General features: G+C 39.5%; 1 protein-coding gene across 1 annotated transcript; it reads left to right on the top strand.

Annotated features, from left to right (window-relative positions):
- Positions 1-1,290: 1,290 nt before the first annotated feature.
- LOC140942319 (L-threonine ammonia-lyase-like) lies at positions 1,291-16,847 on the top strand. The gene is made up of 12 exons (XM_073391276.1): positions 1,291-1,580; positions 3,425-3,495; positions 4,648-4,693; positions 5,600-5,785; positions 6,962-7,017; positions 8,056-8,218; positions 9,364-9,460; positions 10,967-11,042; positions 12,884-13,009; positions 14,456-14,623; positions 15,465-15,522; positions 15,609-16,847. Exons 1-12 carry the CDS (start codon positions 1,308-1,310, stop codon positions 15,747-15,749), a joined length of 1,461 nt encoding a protein of 486 aa, XP_073247377.1. The 5' UTR covers positions 1,291-1,307; the 3' UTR covers positions 15,750-16,847.
- Positions 16,848-19,221: the final 2,374 nt, after the last annotated feature.

Here is a 19,221-nt window from a genome sequence, read left to right on the forward strand (position 1 = left end):
TCCTAAAAAAAATCCTGGATCCGCCCCTGCATTACCTATTTCCCTTCAAAGTTCAAGTTACAAGGGTTCTTCTGTATTTTGCATATCCAAGTTCATCCAACTTGGGAAAAATTGGGATGTTTTCCCCTTTATGTGATCTTTTGAGTTAATTTTTATTACACTGTCCATCACGGGACCTCCCAAATTCAACATCAGTTCTCTACAGAATGCTGTGATCTAAAACTTTGAAGATACTGCTTGTTTTTTTGAAAAATGATATTCCTTTGGGGGGGTGGAGGAGGTGGTGCAGCCATTTTGAGAAAGCTAAGAAGATTTTTAAACCAACTCTCCAATCACCCTTGCTTAAATTTTTTAGAAATGATCCTCCTAATAAATGTTATTGTGAAAGTGACCCCCCCCCCCCCCCATGCCACTGGAAACTGCTAGTGCAAATAAAAAACTATTAGCCACAAATCAAAACTACTAGCTACAAATTGTGCAGCTTGCAGAATAAGATAGTGTTATTATTATTTTTTTGGCCTTAATTTTTCAGGGCTTGCCTTCTCTCACTTGTAAAATGCAAAAAAATTACACCTGTTCTGCAGCATATAAATCATGCCGAAGTTCACCACATACTTTATCTACAATCATGTTTATCAGATCAGTGTTTACTATTTACAGACAATGTTGCATTCAATTTCAATTCACACTCTTTAGTACTTTGTACTACTTTCATGAAATTTATTAAATAAAAATGACCCTTCAGGTATCGCTCCCTAATTTGAAAATGACCCCCCCCCCCCCCCAAAAACAATCAAGATTTTGAAAATGATCCCTCAAGCACAATGGCTGCCGGCCGCCGCCACATCAATCCCCACCCTCCCTCAGAGGTAAGAAATGCCCAGCCTCCTTGTACAAATGATATTTTAAGGGGGAACTTTAAAACGAAGTCTGACATGACTGACTGCTATTAAAACCACAACGAAAATTTTAAGAAAAAATATTTTGATGACACACCCTCTTTAAGGTGGGTTGGACATGGGGTCCAAGCTCCATGTCAGGGTACCTACAGGAGCCCATCACCCTGGTAACTTAAGCATTTCTAGCTCCTGGCCCTTTATTTTTTCTTGGCTTCATTCCTTCAGCCCTCTTTCGATTGTGAAATATAAAGCATTGTTGTGTACTTTCCCCATTTCCACCGCTTCCCACCATTCTCCCCCGTCCCAGTCCCGCTCCCTATTGTGCCAAATCCGGAGAGCGTCGCGCCCTCAGCGCGTCGCACTTCTCTGTCGCGCCTGAGTGGATTTTGCATTATACACAAAAACTTTATGCAAATAATAAGATATTTGATTAAGTATGTGTTAGATAAGATATTTTCACAATCCTGTTTCGGTAAGAAAATAGCCTCCATGACAGATAAAGAGCAAAAGAAGCCCTCGTCACCTTCGAACTTGGTTCGAGTGGGTTCTGGCTTAGTAAACAAGTTGGCACTTTTAAACCCAGTGACCGGCGAATCAGACGAACCCATCTTGGTCGGGTTTGAAGATGTCAGTGCTGCAGCGTATAGGATTCGAAAAGGAATTAAAAAAACACCGTGTGAGGTAAATATCTGTAGAAAACTAGCTATAATTTTACAACATCAAGGCTGAATGTTGTTAGGGAGTGTTTGTAACGTCGGACGGAAGCGTTCTCCGGTAGCTCATATTTACGCCCCGTGAATAAACATTATAATCTGCCTGATTATAATAACATAAATTTCCGTTGTATTTAGTGACTACCCTTTTGGCAGATCCGAAAGTTTACGATTTGGGTAAAAACGTGTTATTTTTAATGTTGTAAGAGCATTACTAATAACAATGAATATTTGCCACGTTCCATACATAGACGTCACAGTATGTTAAAAACAAAACAAACAAACGTTTCGTACGAGTTAAATGAATAGGAACCCATTTGGAGGGGAGTGGGGGTGGGGGGCTAATAAAATAATAGTTATGGGTTGTGGGTGATGGGTAAAGTGTCGTGAAACAGAGCCGGCTGCCGGCTAATTTCATCGGCTGAAAAAGAGCTTACTACCAGATCAAATTGCTCTAAAAAACAAAGACAAGGGGTAATTTTGAAGATGCAGTTGAGTAAAACAGCCGGCCTGACTTTTCCTTAGCTACATCCGAGTTAATGTGACCACCTTTGTACCATAAAATCCTGGTCATAATAATAAGGTCAGGTTGCATCAATGAGGACCTATACAAAACATGGACCCCCTATCCATGGACCCCTTCTAGGACCCGGCCCATGGACTAACCCTGGGGACCACCCCTAATTTTTGAAGATGAATTTTACCAGAGGTCTTAATAAACTCTAGGAACCTTAAATGAACAATTTAACTGCTCTCAGTTTATATTATCAGGCTTATGGGTTAATCTCATATTATACACCTCTTCAAATTTTCTTGAATTCCATACACGGATTCAGTTTAGTCTGGTGAAGGAGTAACAATATTTGTGGTGGGGGAGAAGTAGTCTCCTATGCAGACATTTTTATTTGTGTCATCACTTTGTTTACCCTCCCCAGACTTAATTTTCTCTCTTCTTTTTAGAGCATCCAATCATCAAATTGTAGGCAAGAAGTCTTAGAATAAAACTGAATTTGCCTTTTAAGCTTTCATATCTGAAATCAAATTTAGCACTAACCCTGGGTTAACTTAACCCTGCTTTGAACAGCCCGGCCCAGGGCTTCCAACAAAACCTCCCCAAATCCCAGGAACAAAAACTCCCATAAAATCCCATGCCAAATTTCCTACAGAAAAAGGGCATTCCTTAATAAACTGGCCGATAAACACAGCTACTTGGACAAGAGATCAACTAAATAAATTAAAGTCTTGTTAGATATACACCCCTGGCCAGTCCACTCAGCAAAGTAATGTATAACTAAGGGGAAGTGTGAAGTGTGTGCTAATATCTTGCCTTTTCTGAAAATTCCTTTGAATGAAGTTTATAAAGAAACCACAAACACCCCTGGAAAATAGTCAAACTGAATCAGATTTGTTACTTCTCAAGGAGTTCAGAATTGGAGGATTAAAAACCGTGAAACATACAGTATGATGATTATGGATATAGAGGGCAATTGTCATCGGCTAGTGTCACTTTGTATCGAGAAGTTCTTGACATTAACAATTAATTTCAAGATATAATTATTATTATCTTGATGTTTAGAACTTCAGAATGCCAATACCACCAAGGGTTTTAAAGTGTGACTCAATTTTTTAACAAAATTGATTTTTGGTTCTTTTGAAGGCTATGTAATTACTGAACATTGAAATGAGTGTATCATCTTTCCTACAGTTTTTTAATGCTGACCCTCATTGACTAAGGTTCACTTTCTCCGTGGCAAACTGGAGAAACCACCTAAAACATGCACTGTGCACTAATCAGTTTTGCTTTCTTTTCAGAGATCCAGCATGTCAGAGACTCTAAATATGGATTTGTACTTCAAGAAGGAATACCTTCAACATACTGGAAGGTCTGCATGCATTCATTACATAATTTGTATATGTTGTAGTAAATATTATGGCAGGTAATTTTTCTTTTTCTTTTTGTTTTTGGGTATGGTAATGTATGCTAGTGAAGTTGAAACAACAACAACAAAAAAAAAACAAAAAAAAGAAAAAATTACCTGAGATAAAAAATTAACGACAACATATACGTTAATAGTATACTTAATATTGATATTTTTAATCCACTTTCCTCCTGACCCATAACTGGGTATGTCATTCAGACTGTGAAACCCTTAACCATTGAAGCCTATACCAAATCACGTTTTGCTTTTTGAAAAAATCCCTTTCTTAATAATTATCGTAATATCAGACTATGGACCAGAAAATTTAATTCTTCGGACCACTGATTCAGTCCCTATTTTACGTCACTTAATCCAGCAACACTATCTGCTTTAAATATGCTCTAAAACAATACTTTAAATTATACACAATCTATTATGGTACAAACGCATTTAGCCAAAATTAAAGTGTTCTAGGAGCTGCAATTGGCTGTGGTATTGTGTAATTGCATGCGTTGTAAATATGCTGTTGATAAACAGAGCAATTTTGTACATTTGGATTTGTGTAGGCACAGTGACTAACTTACTTTATAAAATAACTAAGATAGTATGCGCGTTCTGATTGGTTAAAAACCTATGGTTCATCGTGCGGGTAAACTCATAGAAAACTGAAGCATGCTTTAAAGTTATTTTTTAAAAGCATTAAACTACACTTTCTATGGGTTTACCACTTCGGCTCATGATTTACAAGCTTTTCACGTGTTCTCCCAACATCCCGCGTTGGTTACCATGCCGGTAAACCCATAGAAAGTTTGGTCTATTGCTTAAATAATTTTATCATTTGTTTTCTTTGATCAAGATGTCATGTGATTGCTTTAAAAGATGATGATAATTACAATGACCATGACAATATCATTGACGGTTGGTGGTTTTATGAAGTAAGGAAAATGGAGAAACACTGTATGATCTGCACTGTACTGTAGGCTGCAGGCTACTAAAAAGTGTTTTCTCGCAAAAGTTCCATGAATAAATAGATTTAATACTGTAACTGGCGAGAATTTGTGATCTGTTCTTTTCAATTTTCTGATATATCCTTTTTATGTGATTTATTCATTTTAGCTTCAAAGAAAGAGGTGCTAGGAACACACTGCTCATGTTGTCTAAAGTAGGTGTAAGTGGAAATGTATTTTTCCATGTCTGTTTCCTCATAGACAATGGATGAATTCTTACACCTGTATTTTCCTCAAGGATAAAAAGAATGAGAGGATTGGGAAACCATGTAAAGATTGCCAACTTCATGTTTCTTTTCCTCATGGGAAGCAATTTCTTTGAAGGTGTGCTTGTGGAGCTTGTGCATTTCTCTTGCTTATTATTATCCCCAGGGAAAAAATACAATGACACTCGGTTTTAACATGGATACCTGCTGATACCGGTCACGTGGAAAGCTGGCATTGTATAAATTTATCTTGGCACACATGACATTGTTTATTGAGACCCTTTCATGACTAATTTGAAACTTTTCCATATAAAGTTAACAGCGCTTTCTGGGCAGTGGTAATCTCCAGCCAGAAGGTATTATACCCAGTGACAGGTTAACAGTGGGGGACTTAGGGTCCAAACTTCCCGACCTCCTACACCTTGCATTTACGGCTCCCGCCCCCTTTTTTCTTGGCTCTCTCCCTTTAGCCCAATTTATTCTGCGAAATATTAAGCACTATTGCATAATTTACCCCTGTTTCTCCTTCTTCCCGCACTTCACTGGAACTCCCACCTCCTAGTTTTCCACTAAAGGTGATGTTACAGGGGACGATTCGCAACAACGATTTTTAACAACACGGCGTTACAACATTGTTGTTACATTGTTTTGAATGGCTGCAATATTGTTCCAACATTTGAACCCTGTGTTGCGCTAAAAATCGTCACTACGCATCTTCCCGTGTAACATCACCTTAAGACTTAAACTTACTGTACTCATTCCAACCTCTAGCTTAACAATATTTTTACTATTGCCGATGCACAATGTCAGAAAGTCCTGCTTTTCTGTTACTTTACAGCAGCGTTTTTTTTTCAGGAGCAAAAGACGAAAGGAGTAATAGCAGCTTCGGCTGGGAACCACGCCTTAGCATTATCATATCATGGAAAGGACCTTGGGGTTCCTGTGACTGTTGTAATGCCACTGAACGCACCTATCATGAAGATTTCAGCATGCAGGAAACATGGTGCTACTGTCCACGTGAATGGTGCAGATCTTATTGAGGTATAAAGAACCGAATAGTTGTCGACGCCGATGAGTTCGATAAGAAGTATATGCTATCATCCTGCATAAAATTGAAAAAAATACGGCTTCAATAAAAGGAAGTGGCTATGCAAATTTGGAGCACATTAGAAATGTAAAGAGACATCAACGGTACATGACCACGTATGTTATGTTGTCACTTTTCAAAATTCAAGAGTTGCTTCCAGGAATTTTACTTGAACTATTACGCTTGAGAAGATAACAAGGTTTCACCGTTCAAATTTCGTAAAAATACATAAGACCTTCCAACTTAGGCCCTATTTAAATTACAATCAACTCTCTTATAGCGCCGCTTCTCTTAAGCGACCATTTTGTAAATAACCGTTTTGTTTCTCAATCAAACACTGCTTCAAAAACTCTCCCGTAAGCGACCACTCGGATGTTTAATAGCGGGAATTTTCCTACCCAGATCTGGGTAGTGACGCGTCATCAGTATGGAATTTCTGCACTCGTTTCTCAGACGTCATTTGGCGGGAAAACCAGTGGTAGCGTCGCCAAATGTCGGCTGTTTTCTCAGGCTAACGTGGGTCATATAACAGAGCACTCAGTTAAACTATGACAATGTTCATCCAATACCGGACAGCTTTTGCGCCGGCACGAAAACCACACCGGATTGGGCTTTTGTTCATACATAAGAACGGTGATTTCGGCGCGATTTCTGTAACGGAGCGAAACTGCTCCGCGCCGATCTCCAAAGTGGAGAGTGAGTCACACATCGGATAGGCGTTCACACTATGACGGATAGCTTTTCGTGTCGTCACTACAAGCCATCTGGTGTAGTGTGAACAGTAGCCCTGTTAATGACTACTGAGCGTTCACTCAGGAAACTAGTTAATTTTGGATAGATTCATTTCCAACATACCCTGGTAGCAGGGGGGCCCCCCTGTCCTGGTAGTTAGCCTGTTCCAGGCGTTCAGATAGTAGAGAGTAGTTGTTCTTTCCTGCTGACTTTTCTTTGCACCCTTCCCTTTATCTTAACGCCTGGACAGTCTACTTGATAGCCGTTGCATTGGCCTGTTGGAATTTTATATCAATATTTTGTCTTTAAAATTGAAACACATAAAAGACTTTTAACGTGCAATGCGACGTCTCCTATTAACGTAAGCTGTAAATGAATTGCTCTGTCTGCGTTTACAGTCAAAAGAAATTGCTCTGAAGATGGCGAAGGCGAATGGATTAGCATATATCAATGGGTGAGTTTAATAATTGAACAGTTAAACGATTATGTTCTCGTTTCATTACTGCCGTGATCTCCTCAGGGGCCCGTTGCTCAAAACCTAAGCTACGTCGTTCGTAACTGCCAGCCATGGTCTGGAGTTAAGATGAAGTTTTTCACCTGTGTATATCTGATATGGTAACTAGTGCCGGGGCGACCATAATGCGACGAAACTTAATGTACATCAAACGCGACACACAGTGTATTTTATTCTATATCTAAACGCAGAGAAGTGGGTTGAAAAAATGAGACGCAGCAGAGTATGTTAAGACCGACTTTAAAGTGTCTGGATGTCGGATGAAACACTTAGAGGAGTGTTTGTTTAATGTACAATGGAGGTCAAAAGTGCTGAGACCTTTCCAGTGATATTACTAAAACTAGCGGCCCCTCCTCCAACAAAATTGAATTTGGACCAAAATGTGTGAAAATGAGTGCTTTTTTTGGCCACAACATTGCTAGGGGAAGTGGGGGGACGACGGGATGAACCAAAAGCCGAACAAAAAATTGTCCTTAGGAGCAGGGTCCTACGTAACGATTGCTTGGAAGGGCTTTTTCACACAGTCCCAAGTTCTTTTGTCGTCCATTGTAGCTTCTCAAATGAGCAATTGTTGTTGAAGAAATTGAAAGCTGAAGTTCGCAATTTAGTTATTAGTATCTGATGTCACAACCACCATCACGGTACGTAGTGTAAAGTCTATAAGACCATTTTCAAATTCGAAAATAACTCTCTCTTTCAGAACGAGGCCAAGTGCAAAGCCCTTGTTGTTTTACATTAGCCTCACTTCGAAACAGAGGCTTAAGGCAACTCGAAAATAGCTAGCCTGGGACCAGGCTCATCCGTATTGGGGGAAAAGGTAGAAAAATCGGCTTGAGCTGCCTTTTCCCTCACTGTATAAGCTGGTCTTAGGATAGAAAATGGCCTATTTCCTTTGTTTTGTCTTAGTTTGGGAATGTTAAAAGGCGAAGCCGTTTCTGTAAGATGCAGTTTTTAGGTGGTTCTATTTTTCTTTTTAAGGTACGATCATCCTAACATCCTTTCTGGCCAGGGTACGTTGGGTCTGGAGATTGTCGAAGAGGTACCTGATTTGGATGCGGTTGTGATCCCTGTGGGCGGTGGAGGCTTATTGGCTGGTGTGGCTGTGGCAGTCAAAGGATTACGTCCTGATGTTCAAATAATCGTAAGAAGAACCCTCAATAAATTTTCTCGTTATAGCTGAACAGGGTTCAGAAAAGTTTGCAGTAATTCATAGATCATTCGGCCTGAAGGCAAAATTCTAAGAATGTTCTTAAATAAAATATTCTAAAAAAAAAGCAGAAACAATTTCGAATGCGTTGTCTACGAGGTGCTATTTATACAAGAACGCAAACCATCACTAAGAAAAAAACTATCAAAAATCTAGGCCTAAAATTATGAGTGCAGATGTAGACCAGCTACGGCGAAAGTGAAGTCTTCTGAGACCTCTGACGAACCTCTGACGAACCTCTGATGCATCTGTGTACAGTTCTTAATATAGCAAATGAGAGCTGTATTCGAAGCCAGGAAATAACGCTGGCGTAGGATTCATCGTTCTTAGTCGAAAGCTTATTTCCGAGAGTTCTTAAAAAGTTCTGACAATCGAGTCCCTATGCCCCCGTTTGTACCAAACACCAGTGGTGTAAAGGTTCCCATTTCTACATCCATCACTCTCTGGTTGTATTTCTTTTTCTTCTCGTTTTCTTGCTCTTTGAAGATCGTAGCTGTGTACTTGCCCTGGTTGGACCGGGAGTTAACATGCGTTACACGTACGTCAAAGAATGCCGTTACTCCTGGTGTCCAAAAACCTCCTGCCCTCATATCCAGCCTCGCTTCTCGACTTGTAACAGTGGACTGAAGGTTGAATACTTCATTGTCGAGTGGTTGCAGGAGTGGCTCTGTCTCCACATTTCTGCACACTTTACTGATGTGTGATGTCAGAAGATCTCGGATTGTATCATGTCTCTGAGCTACACAACCTCCCTTCCTAATAATAATAATAATAATAATAATAATAATAATAATAATAATAATAATAACAATAATAATAATGATAATAATAATAATAATAATAATAATAATAATAATAATAATAATAATAATAAGAGTAATAAATACATTCTTATATGACGCATTTACAAAGCTCAATGCGCCGACATCCCCTTTTATTGCAAACAAACTTGAACAGAATTGCCGTGTGGGGTAGCCCTCGTCCAGGATCAGGATGAGTCCTAGTAAGGGGGATTTTCCTGCATATTACATTTAAGCGTCGTTTAGTTACCAGTATTAATCGTGTCTGTTTCTCTACAGGGAGTTGAATCAGAACGCTGCGCCAGCTTTCAGGCAGCAATGGCTGCTGGTCGTCCAGTTAAAATAGAAGCCAATCAGTCTCTGACATTAGCCGATGGTAAGGCTCTGTCCTTACTGTATAGATCTTTTAAAATGACCTCTTCTACTCCTAAGATAGATTTGTAAGAGTTGCAAGCTGATGCAAAATCGTAAAATGCTAAAAAAGAGATAGCAAGAAGGTTTCATTTGAATGACACGCCCTCAGTTTTAAAGTGCTTCGACTGGTTCGACCAGTATTTTGGTAGGCAGCCTCCAACCTTTGAACCTCTTATACCTAACGGCTTCATCTTTGTTTTACGTCGATTACACAGAGTCTGTCCAATATTTTGAGATTAGAATACATATCGATCGCTCGACAAGGACGTCTTGTTTCAGCTCTGTATTGAATTTTAGCCCTTGCCCGTAAGTTCTCTGGAAATGCTTAACCCTACGTATACATTGGCCGGCGTCTACTAAGAGAAGTTTCACAAAATTCAATGCAGGAAATTTTGAGATATTTTGGAATTACTACAAAAATGTATAATTTATGCGTGAACCTAGGACATCTGAGCAAATTTCCTTCTTCTCATTTATTATTTTTTAAAAAATGTCACGTATATACTTTATCCAAACCAGCTCAAACCGCTGGAAGCAGGCACCGCTTCGCGATCTAGAAAACGTGATAATGAATCAGAACCACTCTGGGTAGAACACAATGCTGAGCTCTTTCATATAATTTCTACTGCCACGAAAGAAGTGGTGAAATTGAAATTCGCGGATTGATTTTCTTTGCTATTGATCAGTGTTAGATGCCCGCAAATAGCAAAAACTTAACAAGGTGGGCACTGGTTATGGTTATAAAGTCCATTATGGTTATAAAGTCTATTTTTATTAGCTTTTTTGTGTTTCTTTTGTTTCCTTCTGTAGTTATGAAATCCTATTTAACGCTGTACTCTAGGAACAATAGAGTACTAAAGTGATGACGTCATAAAAACGAAATTTCTGAAATTATGGGATTTGTCAGGATATTCTGAAAGAACAATGTCCAAGAGGCCTACTTACCAAAAATGAGCATTTCGGGGCAAATTGTCTCTGAGATGTTAGCCGGTTAAACTCAGAAAACTCCATACAAATCCTTCTAATTTTTTTTTGGGTCGACCCAAAAAAAATTTAGAAGGGTTTGTATGGAGTTTTCTAAGCATAACTGGGCTACGATCTCAGGGACAATTTGCCCAGAAATGCTCATTTTTGGCAAATAGGCCTCTTGGGCATTGTTCTTTCAGAATATCCTGACAAATCCCATAATTTCAGAAATTTCATTTTTATGACGTCACACTTTAGTACTCTATTGAAGGGAGCCCGGTGCTCTGAACTTGTAAAATCCAAGGTGCAGCCCAGCATAGGATTTTTATGAAAAACTAAGATTTCCTAGTCGCCCAAGAGCAAAACTAGTTAATACACCATGGGCCGTTGGGCACTGCTAAAGCACAGCCCTACAATTTGGTTTCTATTTTAGTTTATTGCGTCACAGATTTAAAACGTTTTATACCCTATTGTGACTTTTTTCCTTACATGTCCCCTGCAGGGCTGTGTGTATCCAAGGTTGGCTCCAACGCCTTTGCAACTGCCACAGCGATTGTTGATAAAGTAATAAGTGTTAGGTAAGATTCACAGGAACACCAACTTACATACTCTTTGATACTCTGCTTACAAGCAACCATGGTAGCTCCTGTAAAGAAGAGGTTATCCTTTTACAGACGGATAACCCAATTTAGTATATACATACTCAGTGATCTTGGTGATTTAAGCAATCTGATTGGTTCGCTATCTCGGACTATTCAACATTAGTAAAATCCAACTAGTGGTCTATTATCAATGCTGCGTTCTGATTGGTTGAGCTACTACTAGGCTATATGTTATAGCCCACTACAGGTAGTAGCGAAAGCTCCGGCTTTTTGGCGGCAAAAAAAGGATTAAAGTCTAGCTTTAAGCAGCTAAAGTTGTTTTGTCTCGATATTTTTGACCAGCCTTCGGCCTCATGGGCTATTGACTCAGAGCCCATTCGGGCTCGAGGAATAATTGTTAAGTATTCACCTCCAAGCGAGTGGATAATGTGTGAGCTCGGTGTTTTTCCCATCTTTTACAAGTCGGCAAAACCCTAGGGCTGACTTTTTTTAAGGCAATTAAAGACTTCGAAGGATTCAAAACGGCGTTTTTCCATCTACTGTGGCCGAGTTTTTGCGTTCGATGGATTGTTTACAACTCCCGTTTATTCGCGTAGAAGAGACCGTTTTGTGAACTCAGCGTTTCCTAACAAGAAAAATTTGGCCCAAAAATCGAAGTACATTTATGACAAACAAATTTGAAAGCAAATGTTTGCAGAAATTCTACGTTTCAACTAAATAGGAAAAAGAATGCTACAAGAAGACGACGCCTTACCTCGAGCAACCGTGCCGCCATGTTTGTCAGCACTTCACGCGAAGAACGACACAACAAACCTTTTTGCCTATAAACTTGGTGAGTCAAAAGAAAACAACCAAGCTCTACTTGTCTTCTCAGTTAAGGAAACAATTCAAACTTTTAACGGTTCCATTTAAGCCATTACGCTGTTTTTTGCGAAGTTATAAACTTGTAAATTGCCATGCCGGTTTGAAAATTCTGCAAAGATCTACAGTTTTTAAACTTTCGCGTGATTTAATCCGTCAATCAAATCGTACTTTTTAATGGTTTTCTCTCTGATTTTTTGAGATCACTTCGTGTGTATACTAAAACAATTATTCTTTTCAATCTCAGGGAATAGTGGCTTTAGGAATATTTACCTCGCCGCTTCCCGGCTCGGTAAATAAGTAGCCACTATTCACCTCGATTCAAAGAATAATTGTTAAGTAGTATCGGAAACCGCCACGCTTTTTAATTCATCAAGGCCACCCTTACACTCATTAACAACACTTTTCGCGCGCTCACTTACTTTAATCAGTCCTGGCCGCCTCAGTTCTTAAGAATATGGATAGCGCTTTCCGCCGGATTAATCACCAGGGAAAAAAATAGTGAAACCGTTTGCGCTATCCACTGGAAGTAGACTTTTACCTCCGGTGAATAGCGTTATCCGCCTGTTGGCCACTGAGGCCTGGATACAACTCCCGGATGTGAGCCATGGCAAACCGCTGTACCTTACACCTACCCGAGGTAATTCTAAAGGCAGCACACTAGGGGTGGTGACTGCCAGAGATTTGTACTACAAACCTTGTGGTTTTTCCGCCCTGCAAACAGTTTGGTTCTTCGCATGTACAGATGCCTAAGTAGAAACGACACTGGTGCGGGCGTGTCCAGCACTGAGAGAACTCAGTATATAAAGTCGGTAAATAAGGTATTAGATTCGGAGTTGTCAGCGTAACAAATTATGAGTGGTTATTGTTTTTTGTTAGAGCTCTATGAACCTGTTGTTCTCGAGAAAGCCATGAGTCTCTTTCGTAAAAAACCGAAATTAACCTTGTTATTTCAGTGAAGACTTCATTGCCCTTGCCATTTTGCGTTTGATTGAGGAAGAGAAAGCAGTTGTTGAAGGTGCCGGAGTGACTGCCTTTGCTGCTGTTCTGGCTGGAATGTTGCCCGAGCTACAGGCTAAAAAGTAGGTGGATGAATGATATTACGGTAAATGTACGAGAGGTCGTGTAATGAGTTTCCGAAATTAAAACGATAAAGGATCCTGGCAGTAATGTGGGTGCATTAATTAATGACAGCGTTGTTCTAAAGTTAGAGCTACAACTGGTTTATTGCTAAACACGAGCGGTATAGTGTCAAAACTAATACTCGCGATTCACTGTTTTGCATTAGAGGGATATATCACTGATTTCTCAAACAACATAAACCGTAATTTCATATCCCGTCCAAGATCTTATTTTTTTCTGGAGTATTTCAGGCTTTATCTTAGACCGTAAATAAGCGTCGCGAGCGATATTGCCTGTATTTAAGATTGTTTGTAAATTGGCTTTTGGTTTTACCTTATTATCCCTGTGTTGGTTTAGGTGTGGCACATAGAAAAATAGTATGATCACTTTAGGGTTATAGGATAAGTGGTAATGTTTTGGGTGCTAGACCCTCGTCAAAGCGCTCTAACGGCTTCGACCTGACAAAAGATCTAGGGACTAAAGCGTCCAATTTGAAATAAATCTTTTTACTTTGGCCAGTTGTTGTTAGAGAGTTGGTAAATCAAACCTCAAGCTAAGTTTAAGGTCGCAGGGAAAAATCGTTTTATGGTGGTATGAAAGATTGCTACTGAAAATAACTACGTAAACACTTTTGTCAGCTGAAGCAACACTTTTACTTCCTGTTTTCCATCTTAACTTAATGGCCGTATTCACACTAGAGACTGATTATCCGACTGAGACTGGTTATCCATTGGATAATTCGCGTCAGACAGATAATACATCTTAGAGAATTTGAAAATGGAACAGTCTTAACTTTGGATGGACAATCTGCCTGTTAATTTCAGTGCTCGCACAGTCTTGAAAAGTGCTTGGATTCCATTTTTCCTTGAAAAGTCCTTGAATTTTCTTCAACTTTGATTGTAGTGGCCTGGGAAGAGTTTTTTGATGGTTTTTGGTTGTCCAAGACAGAATATAAATCGTAGCTCAGAGTATTTAAAGGTTATTTACATAAAGTGCTCTATTTTTTATGCCAATTAACTATCAATTCAAGACCAATGAACTGAAGAATGTAGAGAAGTTGGTGTAGCAAACAGTTCATGCCTTAAAGTCTTATTAGAATGGACTGGGAATGTGCATTTTTGTACAATCTGTGAAGTTATATTCCTAGTAGGTGGTCCTTGAAAATCTAATGTGGCCCTTGAAAAGTCCTTGAAAAATGGTTGCTATTTTTTGTATGAACCCTAAATTTTGATGGATCTTGAAGATGGATTATCCGTCTCTAGTGTGAATACTGTTACAGCCAATGAAAGGTCACTTTGCAAAAATCCGTATTTGCCAACACATTTTTGGAAACCATTAATGAGAATTTAAGGGTGCCTTAGAGTGACAAGTTATTCATCTGATATTAAATAAAACGTCTTTCCTAGGGTAGTTATACCATTGTGTGGAGGGAATATCGACTCCACAGTGCTGGGTCGCTGTATCGATCGTGGTTTAGCCGCCGATGGAAGGCTCTGTAGATTTATCGTCACCGTTAGTGATAGACCAGGAGGAATTGCAGAACTAACAAGGCTGTTGGCTTCAATGGGAGCAAGGTAACCTAACTTATTAAGCGATTTTCTGAAAACTGGTTTCTTTAATACTTTACCGTGTTTGTGATCGGCTGAATTTTTTGCGTCAAGTCAAAAATTATAACCTCCCCATCTAGACAGTTTCCCGCGCTTTGCGTCAGCTGCCTGTTTTTACCTCACTTCGGATTGGTTCACCGTAGTCTCCCGTAGAAGCCTCTTTCTAACTTCCTTCCTAGCATGGCTTTTTTTTCTGAAGTTCCTTTGCCTCAGAGAGACCTCAGGAATTAGGATGGCCGTTTGCGTTTGTGTCTCAATTGGCTCTAAAACGTGCGGGCAAGGGAGAGGGGAAAGCGCGAGGGGAATGCTGGGAAGAGAGAATAATTAATATTTGTTGTGAGTTTTTTTGTGTATGAAAGAAATCCTCCTACTCGGAGGAGACAACCAGAGTTTTCGTTGGGTTTCGGTTTTTTGACGGTTGGAAAAACGAAGCTAGTGCTGGTAGAATGCAAGTAGATTACATATCATACATTTTGATTTCTTTTAATTTTTTGCTTGTAGTTATCAGAACCTAGTTTGGAAGAAAAAAAACTTGCGCATTTCTTACGTCACCAACGATCTCGCCAACAATATGCCGATTAACCTTTTCCGGTATCATTTTTCACCGTTCTCCGACCCCCTCCCCCACTCCTTCCTTCCAACCTCCCGGTTTTCGATCAACAATTGTTACCGTATGATCGACTGTTTTTAAAATCTTTTTTCGTCATTTGTCTCTTTTATTTCAAGAAAAGTTGTCTGGTTATCTCTGTTTTGTGTCTTTTTATTTCAACAACAACGAAGTGTTCTTATTCTCTCAATTTAATTTTAGCGTAAAAGATATTTTTCATGAACGGGCGTGGCTTATGTCGAGTGTGTTTAGCGTACAGGTGAGTGGTTACAGTCTTATCTGTGTTTATTCCCTCTTTTGAGTGCAATTTAACACTTTAAAACTTGTATTTCTTTGTTGTGACAGATCAAAGTTGTAGTGGAAGTTCGGGATCAGCAGCATGGACTTCAAGTCAAAGAGGCATTGGAACTGCAATATCCGGATAGTCTGCTTTGGGGACTGGACTCGGGCCTTAAGAGCTTCTCTTGTAAAAAGACAGAAACATAACCAAAAAAAAATTCTCCAGGACTCCATTCCAATATAATATAGCTTACAAATCTTCGGTGTAAAAGATGGTTCCCTATTCTCCGTGCCACTGCTCTGTAATACATGTATAAAGTGGGTTATTTCATAAATATTTATGTCGCCGGCAATTCATAGAGATTGTAAGCGTGAGAATACAGGCGATATCACGCGGAAACTGTCGCCTCTTATTTTTAGAATACTTTTAGATAATTCAAATAACTGTTGTATGGGTAGCAGTCAATTCAGTGCAGTGGTGGTATTACCTGATTGATACCTTCCGATATTTTCGAGCTATTTTAATATTTGCGATTCTTTTGTGTCGTAATATCTTTCTGAAAACAAAACTCTTCTTTCAAAGTGGGCCACACCCTGCAAGAGGAGTCTCTTCGGTCTTCTTGAGTGAGAAAGAGAACAAGGAGGCTCTGTCTGAATTGTGTCAAACCTTTGAAATCGCCCAGCTTCAGCTACTGGACCTGTCAATCTTGTTCTGTATATGGTCAAACTTATTTTACGAGTGTGAGCATCCGTTTGTTGATAATCCAATGGTTATAACTGAGCCCGCTGAACCAAGCGCGCGGCTATTACGCCTGGGTTCAAAACGGGATCCAAGCAACAAGCGGCACTTGCTAAAAAACGATTTTACTCGATTCACGCAAAGTCTTTCTCTAATACGCAAAATCGAGACCAAGGGAAGGAAATGCTCTGCTAGCAGGGTGAGTGGGCCATTAAATCTGATTAGAAGCAAAGGGATAAATCAAGGTTCCTATAAGCCAACTTGTAAATAGGTCATAACGCGAACGATTTCTTTATATAAGTTCACAAAGTGAATTTACAGGGAAAAGAGTGTAAAGAGTGGAAGAAAAAGAAAAGACTCTTGAAAGCCAACCCATTCATACCGTGCGATCAAATTGTTGTAGTTTTACAAATTCACATGCAGCTCCGAAACCTACATGTGGTCAAGGTGAAGTTATTTGAACAAAGGGCCAAAAATTGGTAAAATTACTAATCTGTTTGCCCAGGCAAATAAACAAGCATGAATCAAACAAAATAAACCAACGCAAACAAGAAAGGTTAAGAGGCAAATGTTACTCGTACGGCCCCACTTTTTTTTTGGTCCGAAAAGCCTTTATGTTTGCAATGTTTCAATTATAATTTAAGATCCCGTAATGGGATAAAAGTGTTTAACTAACACAAAAAATGGACTGGCTAGAGGGCTGGAAAAATCACTATTTTGCATTTTATATATGACTTTTGGTATGGAGACAAGTTACAAACCAAGATACCGTAAAATTCCGAAAATAAGTCCCGGGGCTTATATTTTTCAAAGGCCCTTTTTGAGGGGCTTATTTGTGGAGGGGCTTATGTACGGAGGAAATTTGCGTTTAAAAATCGATTAAGCTAGCCGTATTCTTGGTAGGAAATTTACCGTTTTTCTTTGTTTTGGATCTAAAAGATCTAAAAGGATCTAAAAGAACAAGAAAAACGTTGTTGCCACGTTTGGAACCCGCAAAGAGACGTTTTACGGGGTATTTAAAAAACGAGGTCAAACGCCCTGCGAACTTCGAAAGTTTTGAAGCTCGGGGTTTTTGTCCTTGGAAAAAGGCAAATGAGGCATAACTTTTCTCCTTCCAATAATGACACCTCTGTCTTACTCATGAAGTAAGTTCGAAGGACGAACCTCTTGAACTGATTGGCAACTTTTCACGTTAATTGTCTGGTTCACCGCCATCCTTGGAAATTCCGAAAACTCTTTGGATCCGTTTGTAGAACATAATCTGAAAAGCGCACTTTTAACAGGAATCCCATGATCAAGTTGTTGAACTACAGGGGCGGATCTAGGGGGAGGGTGCAGGGAATGCACATCCCCCCCCCTCCCCCCCGAGATGACCTGCGGTTTTCTAATACAACTGGTATTCTGCAAAAAAAAAAAACTATGTAGTTTACTGGTGTTGAAGTAGAGCAAGAGACGAGTGCACCCCCTCCTAAAAAAAATCCTGGATCCGCCCCTGAACTAAGAGAGAAACCAGAAAGCCTTATGTGTAGAGCACACATGCCATAAAGGATTTAAAGATCCAACACCTAATGGATCATGTCGCACTAACCCTTTGAGAAAAGTACCAATTTTTCTGAGAAAATCATTTTTGAGCACAAAACGACCAAATCTTAGACTGCAAGTTGTCTCTCTTTTTCTTCAGCGCGTTTTGCTCGACACACCATGTAAAAAGAGAGACAGCTCGGGTGAAAAAATGGGGAGAACACGATTTTTAGGTTTAATGATCAAAGAGATCTTTTGAGCTTGTTATTGACAGAATTGACAATGTTATGAGCAGTAGTATTTATCACAGTGGGCCTGATATCAATGATCTGCCGTTGCTGATCTATAGTTCAAATGAAAACGTTTTCTTCAAGATGTGTGATGTTCCGCAGATTTCTGGCGAACACTGACGTTACAGTCAATGACCAGTTGGCCCGCAAGATAGCTTTGTAGATTCTCACATTGAGATTGTGCCCAGCTCTCTGATTACAGTATTGGTATGATCTTTCACTGACCTTCGAAACAGGCAACTACCACATCCGGCCTCGCAATCTTTAGTGTTGGTGATGGTGATGATAATGACAATACGGATGATAATGATGATGATGATGATGATGATGATAATGATGATGACGACGATTAACACGTATTAAACTTTAGAAGAAATCCAAATTTTGAAATAAGTCCAGGGAGCCCATAATCAAAGGGGCTTAATCTACAGTTTTCCCCAAATTCCATTGGCTTAAAATTGGAAAATAAAGTTGTGTGCACAAATTCACAATGTAAAGATTAGGAGGTTGGGGGTTGGGGCATTGACTAGAAATTTATGGAAACAGGGTGATCCTTCCGGACAAAACAAACAGGCAAATGCTTCAGCGAAACGCCACAAAAATAAGTTTTACATGAAAGAAGATCATCGCAGTTATAGACCCAACTTTTGCAGCTTCGAAAAGAAAGCTTGAAAAAATTCAGGCTTGTACAGGATTCGAACCCTTGACCTCTGCGATACCGATGCAGCGCTCTTACCAAATGAGCTAAGAAGCCCACTGGGCGCAGGTCGTTGAATTGCTTCGTTATAAACCCGTGAATTACCCGTGAAAGGATGATGATGAGTTACGAATATATGAAAATCATATATGAGAACTGTGGGGTGAAGAATTATATAAAAGAAGATCATCCGCAGTTTACTTTTAGTGCTTCAAGCACGGCCACAGCAATACACTTTAAAATACAGTACCCTACTACCATACTTTAACTAAGTTCCCAAGAAAGTTTCTTTGCATTGCTTGTCTGTTTGATTGTTTCTTTATTTCTTTTTATAATGCTTCAACACCACGGCAACTATGTTATTGAAAATACAGTACCAGCACTTACACTATTCCTAAAGTTTATTTGTTCATTTATTCATTTGCATTCGTT

This window comes from Porites lutea, chromosome 6 (assembly GCF_958299795.1).
Source record: "Porites lutea chromosome 6, jaPorLute2.1, whole genome shotgun sequence".
Lineage (NCBI taxonomy): Eukaryota > Metazoa > Cnidaria > Anthozoa > Scleractinia > Poritidae > Porites > Porites lutea.

What these genes read in the sequence shown, in the direction of transcription:
- LOC140942319 (XM_073391276.1), top strand. Translation starts at nt 1,308, where the DNA reads ATGCAAATAATAAGATATTTGATTAAGTATGTGTTAGATAAGATATTT. An exon ending in ATGGTGCAGATCTTATTGAG is followed by an intron (nt 5,786 to 6,961) that starts GTATAAAGAACC and finishes CTGCGTTTACAG; the next exon opens with TCAAAAGAAATTGCTCTGAA. An exon ending in GATAAAGTAATAAGTGTTAG is followed by an intron (nt 11,043 to 12,883) that starts GTAAGATTCACA and finishes TTGTTATTTCAG; the next exon opens with TGAAGACTTCATTGCCCTTG.